The sequence below is a fragment of the Emys orbicularis genome, chromosome 16, assembly GCF_028017835.1.
Source record: "Emys orbicularis isolate rEmyOrb1 chromosome 16, rEmyOrb1.hap1, whole genome shotgun sequence".
Lineage (NCBI taxonomy): Eukaryota > Metazoa > Chordata > Testudines > Emydidae > Emys > Emys orbicularis.
In genome coordinates this window covers 28,460,135-28,474,743 of record NC_088698.1, presented here as the reverse complement: position 1 = coordinate 28,474,743, position 14,609 = coordinate 28,460,135, and the positions used below count along the sequence as shown (strand labels likewise).

General features: G+C 42.6%; 1 protein-coding gene across 1 annotated transcript in view; it reads left to right on the top strand.

Moving 5' to 3' along the window:
* Nucleotides 1–14,609, top strand: part of HECTD4 (HECT domain E3 ubiquitin protein ligase 4) — a 107,567-nt gene that overhangs the window by 84,476 nt on the left and 8,482 nt on the right. The window contains exons 56-68 of the mRNA XM_065417694.1: nt 533–714; nt 2,781–2,986; nt 3,374–3,504; nt 3,783–3,988; nt 5,313–5,492; nt 7,080–8,383; nt 9,777–9,984; nt 10,880–11,103; nt 11,188–11,339; nt 11,612–11,718; nt 12,682–12,805; nt 13,650–13,840; nt 14,245–14,391. Of these exons, the coding sequence (XP_065273766.1) occupies nt 533–714; nt 2,781–2,986; nt 3,374–3,504; nt 3,783–3,988; nt 5,313–5,492; nt 7,080–8,383; nt 9,777–9,984; nt 10,880–11,103; nt 11,188–11,339; nt 11,612–11,718; nt 12,682–12,805; nt 13,650–13,840; nt 14,245–14,391 (3,362 nt within the window). The remainder of the gene's footprint in view (nt 1–532; nt 715–2,780; nt 2,987–3,373; nt 3,505–3,782; nt 3,989–5,312; nt 5,493–7,079; nt 8,384–9,776; nt 9,985–10,879; nt 11,104–11,187; nt 11,340–11,611; nt 11,719–12,681; nt 12,806–13,649; nt 13,841–14,244; nt 14,392–14,609) is intronic.

Sequence of the window (14,609 nt, the reverse complement as noted above, 5' to 3'; positions counted from 1 at the left end):
CCAAGTTGTAAAAGCAAAGACCACTAGTGGAAGATACCTAACGTATTTGAGGTCCCAACTGAAAGCAAAGGGAATTTTAGGTAGGAAGAATTTATACCTTTACCTTGCCAAAAAGGGCCATCAGATCATTAACTAAAACTGAGGCATTGATCACTTCATCTCTTTCTAGAGATGAGAAGAGTGTTTGTTCACTGCCCTTGTCTCAGAGTTACGAGTAAAGAGGGCTCTGTTCCTGTCATCAGATCCATACATGTGGGCCCCCACAACTATGAAGAGCACCATAGAGGTTTAAAACTTGTGGCCTGCTGGTGCCCAAACACTGGATAAGCAGTAGTGAGAAGTTTAGAGTTTCTCATATAGAACCTATCTATTCAGTCACTAATGATTTCCTTTCCAAAGTGAATAAGGAAGATTTGGCTCTACTTAATAAATTATTGCTGTTTTTAAGTTCATACGTCTGTTTTGGGTCCAAAAATCAAGCTGCTAGGTATAGTTCCTATTTTAATTAACTCTGTTTCTCGCTTTTTTATAGAGAACTTTTGCGATGTGAAGCCTCACTTGCACGGTTGTACTGCCGCATGGCTCTCCTCAATATTTTTGCCCCCAAATCTCCACATATGTTTACTCGTCTATTTCATATTCCTGCTATCCGTGACATCACCCTGGAGCACCTGCAGCTGCTGTCCAACCAACTTCTTGCACCACCCCTTCCTGGTAAAATAATACTTGAAAAATGCAGCAGCTCATTTGCTTTTGATACAGTAGTATAGCAATGTGTGTAAGACTGATTAAGTTTAGGAACTTCTTGAAACTGACAATTTTCAATTTGTTTCATGAAGCCATTAAGTGCTATTGTTTTTAAATTAAGTTTTTCAAACTTGCATGAACATATGAAATAAGCAATCTCTTACTAGATTCATGAGCAGGTAGAAATAGGGCTAACCACCGTGTAAAAGCAGTTAAGTAAATTCTGGGCTAAACTGAGGTGTGTTCATTGCAAATGTTTATTAATGATCTCATGAAAAGTAAGCTGTAGGAAAGAATTCTCCCTCCCTTTTCCTCCCCCAAATATTATATTTAATATGTTGCTGTTCTTCTTTTCGTTTTTGGGATACTTGTGAGAAACTGAAAATGTTGTACAGTTTGAATTCAGTATAGGTATATAGCTGCCAGTTGGGTCACTTCATTTTCAAAATTCAACTCATCTCCAGTTCTACAGAACAGTTCATCCTTTTCCTAACAGAGTCATGAATCTGATAAGTATCAGAGGGGTAGCCGTGTTAGTCTGGATCTGTAAAAAGCGACAAAGAGTCCTGTGGCACCTTATAAACTAACAGACGTATTGGAGCATAAGCTTTCGTGGGTATTAGTCTATAAGGTGCCACAGGACTCTGTCTCTTTTTATGAATCTGATAACTAATTCCTCATGAGTCTAAGAGAATGCATGTGGCCGAATTCTGGGAAAAGATCTTGGGTTAAATTAACTGTGTGTTAGTGGTGGAAATCAACCTGTCAAATGCCATTATGCATGCCAAGAGATGCACGCAACATGGCAGGGCACTTAGGAGGAACTAAAAAGTAGCTAAAAATAGGTTGTTAATACCCAAAGTTAATCTAAAGCACTTGAAGATCTTCCCTCCCCCAAAGCATTCTGAGACTGGACTAGCTCTCACAGAGGCTGCATCATGTCTGACTCCTCTGCAGAGTACAGAGTATTTTGAGGAATTGCATGGCTTTGGGATCCTTTTCTAGATTACAAATTTAAATACCCGTAATTAAGCGCACACCCTCCCTCCATACTTCCTTGCTTCTCCTGCCTTCTTAGCAATATTTTTTTTCCATTTCTGGCCTTGTTTAGCTAATCTGTGAGTAATTTTTATCATGTTAATGTGTATAATTGCACCTCTCTGAGCGGGATTTCTGCAAACAGGCTCTGTAGGAATTGCTTTGTCTAGTGCCACCATGCACTGCACAGCTCCTGCAGTAACTTAGTAGACAGCAGTAGTCTGTAAGGGAGGCAGTGATAGGGAGCCCTCTAAAAATCAGGGCCGCCCGGGGGGGGGGCAAGTGGGGCAATTTGCCCCAGGCCCCGCAGGGGCCCCCACGAGAATATAGTATTCTATAGTATTGCAACTTTTTTTTATGGAAGGGGCCCCCGAAATTGCTTTGCCCCAGGCCCCCTGAATCCTCTGGGCGGCCCTCTAAAAATAACTTGTTTGTGGGTGGGAGAAGCTTGAGGACAGAGACACCACTTCTCCCCGCTTCATCTCATGGAATGAGCGGGGGGAAAACCTAAAGCACCATGGACTCGTACAGCCTCAAAGAACCCCTCAAGCTGGGGCTACTCGGCCCCTTCTGTCTCCCTGGCCATCATGCGGATGGGGACACGCCCCCACCCACATGGGCATGGGGGGAAGTAATGTCTCCATATCTGACCGGTGGGGTGGGGAGCTATCTGACTGCTTCCAGGGGGGGCACAGTTGGGTGGCCCCGGAGCCCTTCCACTGCTTTTGTTCCTGGGGGAATCCAGGTAAAGATTGGAATAATGCTGGGACAGAATGAGACCGGGCCTTCGACCCTCCATTCAGTTCTGTGTCAGCAATGTCAGGGGCACAGGTTTGGCTCTGGAAGAATTCCTTATACTGCTAAGCCTTGGGAGGACTTGCACTTGGGCAGGAATGCAGATATAAAGGCTTGTGATCTGAGTGTTTCTTTGACTGACTACTTATAAGTTCAGAGATCTTCCAAAATATGCAGTGTATTGCATTTGTTCTTTACAGATGGAACAATCAGTTCAAGTTCTATTCTTTTGGCCCAGTCCCTACAGCATTGTATCCATTCCCAGAACTGTTCTGCCACAGACCTTTTCTACCAGGGCAATTCACAGCAAATCAGGGAGTGGCTGACTGTAGCCATCACCCGGACACTACATCAAGGAGAGGAGAGTCTGTTAGAACTAACTAAACAAATCTGTTCCTTCTTGCAGGTAAATGATATTTTTTGATGCTTTCTGAATGTTTATAGTACTGTAAAGAAAATGTGAATTTATTAAAATATGTATTAATCTTTTTCCTCTAGAGAGATTCTTTCTTCTTGCCAGAATATTTTTACGTCAGTTATTACTGTCCTTAAATTCATAATACTGTTAATCATAGTGCAGTGTTTCTGTGCACACACTGCAATGCTGTCTGGTCATACTATACACTTTGTGAACACGTGCAGGGGGATGCCTGTGTAGTACTGAAATGAATGGTCTCACGTTATCTAACTACTTTGCAGTACTATTTTTAGCTGTAAAATAAGGGGCAAGGAAGGGGTTTTGGCTTATTGCTTTGCTTCTCCGAGGCTTTCATTGTTAAATGTCATTTTACAGACTGCACCAGAACAATTCCCCGCTGAAGAGTTCCCTATTTCAGAGTCCAAAGTCAATATGGATGTTAATTTTCCTGGGGCTGCTTTTGTAGTTGTGTCCTGTAAGGAAAGTCAGTCTGGATTCCGCAAAGAGTAAGTTATTAAGGAAGGGGGAGAGCAACCAGTTATAAAGAGACCCTGTGCAGGCTGCTGGGCCTGGGTTGTGATCTGCCTCTCTCGAAGACCTCTTTGGGAATTCTGTGTAATGCTTGTGTTAATTTTTCCACAAACCTTTCCAAGGATTTATCTTGGAGAGGTGGGGGATGATAGTGCAGAAGGATATGACGTACCCCTTGATTGTGTCCTTTTTAAGTTTGGGTTTTTATGAATTTTAATTAATTAATTAATTTTGTTTTCTGGTTATTTTCTAGTTCCTCCCTGTATAAGGCTCCATGGGCTCGAGTGTTTGTCTATGGTCTTGGTCATAAAATAAAAAGGAACGGTCAGTTAAACCTAACAGAGGCAGTATGTTACCCTCGGGATGCCTCTCCAACCAACACAGGCTTGACACCACCCCCAACAACCAATCAGTATCCTTCAGTGATTATCTCCACTGACAAGGTCCACATCAAATTAGGTAAATGTTTTTAGTATTTTCAAAATGAGGACAGGCTAAATCACCTTATTTCTCAGACTTTCCTGAGGCAGCACCAAACCTACATTCTGTTCATGTGGGTACTATGCTGTGCAAGGTATCAGAAAATACCAGGCAATAGGACTATACTGTCACTAACTAAACAGGCAAGGTTTGATATTGTCCAGGCAGTTCTAAACTTACACCACTTCACACTGCGATCTCATCAGTTCTCAGAAGTCAGTCAATACTTGGCGTTTTCAGGGGGGGGTCTCCCCTCTGAATGCTGCAGGAATTGGGGCCGGTGACTGAGCAGGCAGTACTTGATCTGCTAAGTTCAGTCCTGAACCATTGCCCCAGGTTGGTGCTTTGTTATTTGAGATCCCACATTTTAACCTAGTTTTATCTATGTAGATAGTTATATGGCTGGCCCTCATCACTGTACGATCAGGGCCCCTTGAAAATATTTCAGTAGAAATAACATTCCTTCTTCTCTCCAGCCTGGAGGAGAAATAGCTTGATTTGTTTATAATGAGGGGGTGAGGGGGGGAAGGCCAAAGAACAAGTTTTCTTTCAATAAATTCTTCAAAGACTCACCACTCATGGTCACTATGGTTCCTGTATTCCATTTTGCAGTAGCACTAGCGTCCTGCCAATATTTAGGAAACCATTGGCTACATCAGGAGTGGCCAACCTGTGGCTCCGGAGCCACATGCGGCTCTTCAGAAGTTAATATGCGGCTCCTTGTATAGGCCCCGACTCCGGGGCTGGAGCTACAGGAGCCAACTTTCCAATGTGCCGGGGGGTGCTCACTGCTCAACCCCTGGCTCTGCCACAGGCCCTGCCCCCACCCCTCCCTCTGAGCCTGTCCTTCCCTCCCACCACCACCCCTCCCCGAGCCTCCTGCACACCACAAAACAGCTGATCAGGAGGTGCGGGGAGGGAGGGGGAGGCGCTGATCGGCAGGGCTGCCAGTGGGCGGGAGGTGCTGGGAGTGGGGAGGGCGGGGGTTGACGGAGGGCTGCTGACGTATTACTGTGGCTCTTTGGCAATGTACATTGGTAAATTCTGGCTCTTTCTCAGGCTCAGGTTGGCCACCCCTGGGCTACAGCATTAACTTAATATTTTCCTTTTCTGTCTTTTCATTTCTGTTTAATGAGAGGATTAGTCGATTTAATGAACTACCTCACTTAACAAACACTTGAGCTTAGAAAAATGTAAAACAGTGCTTGAACCTGACCTAATAAGACATTGCTTTTTCTTGACACAGTTGTTGCCTTCTAGTTTATAGAATTATAATGGGAATTCCTCTGTCGTCTTGTTTAAGGAGTATCCCCCCCTCCTGGCGCTATCTTAGTTTTGCACTCTCTTCCGCTTGAATTCCCTCTGGCTGTGGCGTTTACAGAACAGCTGTTAACTTGGAAATCAGAGGATGGTGATGTGAAATCAGAAGATGAACTGGATACTATCCCTGCTTCAGTTCTCTTGCAAATGGTGGAACTTTTAGGTGAGAGTACAGCATTTCTTGAGTATTTAATTACCAATGAAACAGCTGATCAACTGGAATGTTCAGAAAGAAAAAATTACAGTATTTAAGCTGTCTTTAGTAATTATGATGGAATTTATGGTTTTTAAACTCTAAAATAGTGTGCATTCGCATGGTTTAATAATGCCAAATTCTAAAATAAACTCAGTACTAAAAAAATCACATGATTTTCCAGCTGATATCTATTAAGTACATTGGATAAAAATTTTCAAGAGCACCTCAGTGCCTGAATCACTTTTGAAAATGAGACTTAGGAGTCACTTAAGCGCTTTTGAAATTTTTACCCCTTATCTCATCAGTGCAAGGATGTTACTTAGTAACCAGGACCCTGTGTAGTCTCCAGTACTGCAGCCAACTTTTTGCTACAGAAGCCTCCATTCTGAACTTTCATTTAAAAAAATCTAGCACTCACGGTTGTGAAAACAATTTTGTAAATCTCAGTAGAGTGTAAACTGCTATAGCACTGTCCTCCTAAGTCTCCCGATGGCTTAAAATCAGGAGCTGAATGTAGCAGTTTATACCACTTGTATTTATCTCCTTTTATTAACTATGAAACCTTAAAGATGGGAAATTCTATAAACACTAACTGCTTCTCTACTGATCATTTTAAGAAAACATCCAGGTCATGGGCTTATCCCAAAATTAAATCTCTGATTTTGCCATTCAAATTTTTAGTCAATTTCACAGCAGAGGTGCAAGGGGGAAAAACCCGGAGTCATGAAAAAATCAGAGAGACGCGGGGTTGTTGGAGCGTGAGCCCACCGCTCCCTCCTCCTGCAGTGGTAGCTCCTGTCCTGCTGGGCTGGACCGGGCCCTGCTTCCCACCCTGTGCACTAGGTCACAGCGCCACTCAGGTTTGGCACATCCGCCCCTCCATCTCCATCTCCAGCCGGGTGTACGCACCAAACCGGAGTGGCATCGTGACCCCATGGGCCAGGTCATAACGCCCAGAGCAGGGGGCCAGGCTCACAGGAGTCATCACACTTTATTAAAATTAACAATTACTGTGAACGCTGTGACCTCCATCCAAAATCGTAGCCTTGCCCATAATCACAAATGCTCTCCGACACTTCCCCAAATGCCACAAAGCTCCAGTTATCCCTACCCAGCTGCCAGTACATCCTGCTTCCCCTGACAGCTTCCTGTGATGCAATGATGTGTTGCGAATTGAACAATCCGGAGTATAACAAAAACTGAAAATGTGGAGACATCCCTCACAAGATAAACTGAATGCAGCATTACAGTAAACACAGGCCCATTGATCAGGTTGTATTCTTGCATTTTTTAATTTTAATGAAAGTGCTGCATTTAAAGCCTGCTGAACTTGAGAAATGCAAAATGTAGGTTTGTTTTGCCATAGGACCTTCTAGTATTATGTATTTGTTGGTTGCATGAAGATGTCTCTGTGGGAAGAATATCCCCATGGGTTTGTAAGTGGCCTTGCTTGATTTTACACCCGTTGAATGGCATTGTCATAATTAATGTAATAAAGGCAGTCACATTGGAATAAATCTAATTCCCATGTCTGTCTGTCTCTTCCATTCATAGGGAACTTTCTCTGGACGACAGACATGGCAGCTTGTGTGAAGGAACTGATATTTCATCTCTTGGGAGAGTTGCTTCGCAAAATTCACAATCTGGAACAGAAAAAGAACCCAGCAGGGTTGTCTTCTTCCATTGCACTTCAGCTAAATCCCTGTCTAGCCATGCTTATGGCTCTTCAGTCAGAACTGCACAAACTATACGATGAAGAAACTCAGAACTGGGTGTCTGGAAATGCATGTGGTGGCTCTGGTGTGGGAGTGGCTGACCAGGGAAGATTTTCAACCTACTTTCACGCTCTGATGGAAGGCTGTCTAGCTGTAGCAGAAGTGACTCTGCCAATAAACATGAGTGTAACCGCTAGTGTGATGTCATCAACAAATGCCCCAAATCTAAGTGATTCATCTTCCTCCTCTTCATCTTCTCCGGGGCAGACGCCTCAGAGCCCAAGCCTCCTGTCAAAGAGGAAAAAAGTCAAAATGAAGCGGGAAAAGACATCGTCTTCAGGTAAACGGTCTTCATCCCGAGCTGCTGAAACTGACACTGCAATTCTCAATATAGGAGGAAGCAAACCTGAGGATATGTTATGGTTTCATAGAGCGCTGACCTTACTTATAATTCTCAGACACCTAACTAAAAAGGATCCACAAGGGCTAGGTGTGACAAATGATGCTGTAGCTGATGCTTGCCAGGCACTAGTGGGTGCAACAGCTCATAGTCGGTTACTTGTGATTTCTGGAATACCAACTCACTTAGAGGAGGGTATTGTCAGAAGTGCAATCCGGAAGGCATGTAACGCACATGGTGGAGTCTTCAAAGATGAAATCTACATCCCTTTGCAGGAAGAGGACCCCAAAAAAATCAAGGACAAAGCAGGAGGAGGAGAATGTAGGACTGAATTGGAAAAAGCAACTGTATCTAGTAGTGCAGACAGTCTCGATATCAGCAGTTCTAGCAGCGTCACACCTGCCATGAGTGTTAGTGCCTCAGCCTCGACAAGCCAGGCCTCCCTCTGCAGCTCGCAGGGTATCTCTCGGACAATTAGCGATATTTCTGTAGACCAGTTTCAAGCTTCACTGGAGTTGGCTATTCCACCAGGACTGCTAGAGCCACATGTTGTTTCCAGCCAGGAGAGTTTAGATCTTTCACTTTGCAGCACTGGAAGCCTTGGCAGCCTTGGCAGTCTTGGGGAACCACTTGACAATGTAGAAACAGCGTCTGTATCTGATGTTGGATCAATGTACACTGTCACGTCACTGGACAACCAGCCACTGATGTCACGGCCAATCAAGGGTTTTGCAGTAGTGGAGGTAACAGCTTTCAGGCAGTGAGGGATTCATTTGTAGCTCCCCTTTCTTGCAGCAGTCAGGTCAGATTTTGTCCTAAATTAATGATGTCAATTCTAATAACCGTCTTCCCCCAAACTCAAAAACAAAACAAATCTTGTTTCTCGCTTCTCTCTACACCATACTGTGGGGGTGACTCACAGGGCCAAAGAGGGTGTTTCCTTTCCATGTGACTGGTGTGGGGGTAAAACTACAACTTGAATAATTCACTTTTGTATGTTGGCTGAAGAGTTGCAGGTACTATAAACAAGCAATAGTTCAGCACAAATTATGCTATCTAACTAGGACACGCATAAAATGCATTCCAATTAGAATTTGATGGGTATGCTTTCTTGTACTAAATTATCTTCAGATTTGCCCCAGGGATCACAGTGCAGTGACTAAACACTTTCTCTTGCCTTTATCAGAACCTTTAAAATCAGCATCCTTTCTGAATGCAACAGTGTAAAGTCACTGCGGGTTTTTAGAGTCTATTACTTTAGTGACTTTAAGAATGTACTTGGTTCCATCAGTATTATGGTTTGACATTGAATGGTTTTGAACTTTTGTTGCCAAAAGGGTAGCATATGTGGGCTAACATCTGCTTGTTTAAAATTCTCCTTTCCAAAGGACTGCAAATGCTATTGAAAGTCTAGTGCTCCTAAATCCCACATTTGAAAAATCTCCCCCGGGCTTCCAGATGCTTTCAGTAACATCTGCCTCAAGTTTGTTGCAGCTTCAGAATTAGGCTTGTGTTTCAGCTCCTCTTACAGAAGGAAATATAGTTTACTCCAAAGGAATGTATTCAGCTGTCTTAATTTTTAATTGAGCCAAAGATATTAACATTGAAACAAACAAGCAATAGACCCTGTACAAGGAAATTGGTAACATAGTCATGTTGAACCCTACACCTGGTCTGTAGCTACTCCAATAATGATGCATTACTGATATTCACAACTTCCAAGAAAGTTAGGGAGATGGAACAATAGCTCTGGTTTCAAGGGCCAATTTTATGTAGATATTTTCTAAATACTGCACAGTTGAGAACTGCAGGTGACCCTGAAACCTTCAAGTTGATCTAGAACTAACATTTTCTTATCTCAAGGCTTCTGAGAGTTGCCTCCAAACTTAAGAAATGGAATAGTCATTTCTCAGAGGCCTGTGTAATTAACCCAGGGTATGGTGGTTTCAAAGAACCCACTTCCTAGAGTGGATGTATTGCCAGGTAAATCTGAATTCTGGTATCAGAGGATTAATGTGGCACATGTGTAACGTTAAACCTCTGCAAGAAAAGAGAATGCAAGACTTAACCAATATAAATGACAGATAATTTGTTCCCCATCAGAATTCCTTGTAACTACTTTCGTTATTTATGCAGATAAGGTCACGAGCTAAAATAGAGAAAATCCGAGCCAGTTTATTTAACAGTAGTGATCTGATTGGTTTGTCAAGTCTGGATGGTGAAGATGAACTAATGGAAATGTCAACTGAGGAGATTTTAACTGTATCTACTGTAAATCAGAGTTTATTTGATACGCAAGGGAGCCCAGTCCTAGAAGACTATTTTAATGATAAATCGATAAAAGGTGTGTATCTTTCATATTGGTAAATACCTTGTTTCCAGGTTTTATGCAGTGGTCACATTCTTCTCACTTACGCTGGTGTAAATCCAGAATAATTCATTGATTGACAGACTGACTGACAATGGAAAAAATTGTTGTCGTATAAATTACTTGCCAATAGATTGGGGGGAGGGGATTTGTGACAATTAGAGTATTCAACAATCGCTAAAGCTGGTCAGTCAGATAGTAAATACAATATTATTCATGATTAACTTATTTAATAGTCAACAGGAAAAAAACTTGTGATTTTAACCCATTTACAAATATTATTAGACCAAACTATTCCTTGACTTGGACGGAGTTACGCTGGGGCAAATCCAGAGTAACTGAGCAGAATTTTACATCAATCAATGGTTAATTTTATTCTAACAATGTGATCAAAACCTCTTGAATCAAATCATAGAAAGCTATAGAAAATTATATCAGTTGGATGGGGCCTAAATTCTAAATGAGGGGGAGAAAAGATTAATCCGGGGCAGGGGGGGAGGGGGGAGAATTGGCCTCAGAGAACAATTAATTCAATTATTGACATAAACACTATTGTGTACCTATGCAAATTGTGATGTGCACCCGGGGATCTGCTGGATAACTAAATCAATTGTTGATGTCACTCAAAATTACACTAACGTAGTGGATCAAAATAAATGGAAGGCACTGTCTGCAGTACCATCCATTGAACTTTAAAAATGTCATGACTGCTTTGTGTACTATTTTCTAAATTATTTGCTGTCTAGTATTTTAGAGCACAAGTTTTTTTTAAATAATATAGTGAATGAATAGAAAAACATCTTCCCAGTGTCTTAATTCTAAACTCTCTTTTCATGTTGGATTTGTACTGTATTGCAATTTTTTGTATTAGGTGAGAAATTGGTCCCAGGTGCTCGAGAAGTCCTCTCAGAAATATTTAAGAGCTGTGGTCACTCTGAACAAATGCTGAGCCTGACTCCAGCGAAACCCATTAAAGTTTCTGATATTTATCTGAGCAAAGAGCAAATAAATTCCCAGACTCCTGGAAACCTTCTCCATGTCTTCTTCACAAATGTCCGCCCACCAAAGAAGGTGCTGGAGGACCAACTCACTCAGGTAGCTGGGTGTAAAACACCTCTTTAATTACTCTCCTGGGGTAATTTGAAAATATTGGCTAATCATTCATTTCTCTTGTGGAAGATTTTAAGGAAATACGGTGTGTCCAAGCCTAAGTTTGACAAGAGCAAGTATAACAAGGCAGGCAAAGAGCAACATCCAGTGAAAGTTGTGAGCTCCAAACGTCCGGTTACTAAACCACCTGCAAAAGAAAAGTCTGTGCTCAATAGTGTCAGGTTAGTGCTTTGAACTTTTCTGCAGTCATAAAACAGCTGGCTTTTCTGCATGGAACTAGCTTTTTCTTTTCAGTGTTCTGACATACTGGTGTGCAGAAGATGATTTTAAAAGAAAATTTAAAAAAAATCAAGAGGCTACCTAAAATAACTTATGGCTTTGAGGGCATAAATCATTTATTATGTTAAACAATATTTCATATTTTAGACTGATACCACACTCAATCATTTAAGGAAATATACATTCTAACCAAAAAAATGTTTCTGTCCCATAGCAGAACAGCTTTAAGTGAGAAAAAACCTACTGTAAAGCCAAAATCTCCAGAGAAGGGCAAACCTGATGAGAAGGACCCAGAGAAGTCTCCTACAAAGAAACAAGAAGGTAGGGGCTGTCTAGAAATTCTTCTCATTCCTTTATCTCTGAAAACATGTTATCTATCAAAGGGTAAAGATTTCAAACATGTAAAGTGGCCAGGTATTTGTAGACTAAAAATGAAAGACCACTTGTCTTTTTTTAAATGAGGTTAATTTACACGTTGTCTAAAAGATTAAACTAATGGCAAATGTTGGTCCAATTTCCACTCTCGCTTGTATCAGTTTGAATCTGGAGTCCCTGGGGTAAATGAGGGCAGAACTTGGCACATGATTATTATAGCTCCAGCGGCGTACTAAGAACTTGGGGCAGGGAACTAGTCTTCCTCTACGTCCAAAGAGCTTAGGGTATAAAGGCAATGTGTAATGGAGACAGAATGTGATTGAACAATGGGACTTGCCCTGTGTTCCTCAGTTTTAGTGTGGAATTGGTTTCTTCGTAGTAAGACTTTTGTAATCTATTAAGCTGAAATAAAAGCTTCAGAAATGCTGCGTAGCTAGCATGGCAATCTCGGGTCTGGTACCACCAGGCAGGGGAATGGAGGGCAAGGCTCTCACTTGATATTCCACTCCCGGGCCAGCAAGACTTGAGAACGAGGCTTTGTTCTGTGGCTCCACCCTTCGGTTTTGGAAACACATGGTCAGGTTATAGGAGAGCTAGCATAGAGCTCCCTCTCAGGTAGAAATGCTCCGTGATGGAATTGCAGGGATGGAGTCATTAATAAGGGAGAAATGAACACTGAATTCAACCCTAGCAACCCTGATGTTTTCAGATTTTCTTCTGGGAAAGGCTGTCTTGGAGTTGTCCCTTGTGGAGAGGACAAGACCAGTGGGAAGCAGGCAGGGAGCTTGAGTTTCGGCTGTGAGTTGAGGGTAGCCAGACAAAAGCAAACACTCTGGAAATAAGCCTGCCTGATGTACATTTTTTTCTGGTAAGTTACTAATTGCTTGATACTTATGTCTCTGCTGTCAGTTCCAGAAGAGAAGTATTTGACACTGGATGGATTTCACAGATTTGTTGTTGATCGAGCCAAACAGGACATCCGTAGTGTCTGGAGAGCTATTTTGTCCTGTGGATATGATCTTCATTTTGAAAGGTGCGATACATGTTTTGTAAAAGTGGTATAGAATTCAGTGCTTAATCTGAACGTGTTTGGAATGGATCAGTTCTACTCCAGCTAGTCTGACACTTCTTAATGCTCAATATACTTCTGGACATGGCTACAATGCCTCAACATAGAATTGTTAAATAGTTTCTTAGAATGTTACTTAAGGGACTCGATTCATATTCAGCTGCCAGGATTAGTGTTCCTGGCTCCCACATGCTAGCTAGGAGGATCACACCTGAATTGTGGAAACCTGATTTAAACAAAATTAATTCATTTTGTCCCTCTTATTTCCAAAATCCATAATAAACTGATCTGTCAAAAACTGCACTGCCAGCTGTTGCCTGAACTGGCCTTCTCTGGCTTTGTGCCACATCAAACCTGCATTCTGTGCCTCATGGTATTGAAACTGCTTCGGTAGATTTCTCCACTTGTTTTGAAGGAGCCAGTACAGAGTAGAATGTTTAGTCATCATGTTACTTTCTTCCCTGTTACCATTTCAAAGCAGAGAAGTCCCTTAAATGGATTGATCCTCTTCCCTGGTATTGAGCTGCAAATTGCCTGCCTGCTATATCCCACTCCCTTGTCTGCTTAAGAGCTTAGAGTAGAGAGTGCCCAGGGCAGTAAGTAAGCCTAGTAAGCAGGTAATGAAAGTCAGGCAAGGGGGGATGATAATGATTCGTTCTCCCTCATATCTGAAGCATTCTAATCTCTAGGCTAAAGGAGTTGTACTTAGGGAAAGGGAAAAGGAGAGACCTAAAACCACCTGGCTTCATGGTTAATACAGTCCAGGGGAGCATTTGCATGTAACAGTTCTAATCCCCTTGTTCTTCAGGTGTGCCTGCATTGACGCGAGACACGCTCAGAAAGCATCCCGGAAGTGGGCTTTGGAAATGGACGTAGCCCTTGTGCAGTACATCAACCGACTCTGCCGCCATCTTGCAATTACCCCAGCACGACTGCACCCACATGAAGTTTACTTGGATCCAGCTGACGCAGCTGATCCCAGAGTCTCTTGTCTGCTGAGTATGCACAAATTGGGGGGCTTCTAGTTATTACTTCATACACTTGTATTCCTCTTCAGTTCCTGGTTATAGATTGCTTATGGATTCACTGTGAAACACGTAGTGAAGGGCTGTGAATTCAGCACTGGATTGACAGCCCTGGAAATTGAAGTCCTCTGGGTCACCACAGAAAAGGAACAGCATAAGCAATAGCAGTGCAGGCTTCCCCCACACAAAACCCTGTCAGTGTGTCTCTACCCTGGCCTGCAGGGGCTGCTGCTAATCGACATGAGGGTAGTTCGTTCTGCAGGGCCCACGCAGTCTGTGGTCACTAGGTCACTATGCCAGAATGGGTGCCGGTGTGATGAGGTTGGGGACTCCTGTCCTGTCCTTTACCTCTGTTTCTGAACTTTTCCCCGATCTTAGATGTTCCCATTGAAAGTCTACGTCTGCGTTTTGCACTGCTTCAGTCTCTGAACACCATGCTGGAGACCTTCTTCCTACCACTGGTGGAGCTGCGACAGACAGAAATGTACACTAATAGTATTGCTGCGTTATTGCAAGAGGCCAAAGGTCAGTGTCTCTAGGACTGCATGAGTTCTGTGACTGTCTGATGCTTGGGGGAAGTTAGCATGTTCTGGGGGTTCTCTAATTGGTAATGATTGGAGAAAATATTAATCCACACTTACCTCGGAAATCGGAGAACTTTGTGGGGAGATAGAGAGCTGATCACCATACTGACAAAAGCTCCTTGACTTCGCTTCTCAACCAGCTAACCCAGTATGCTGACT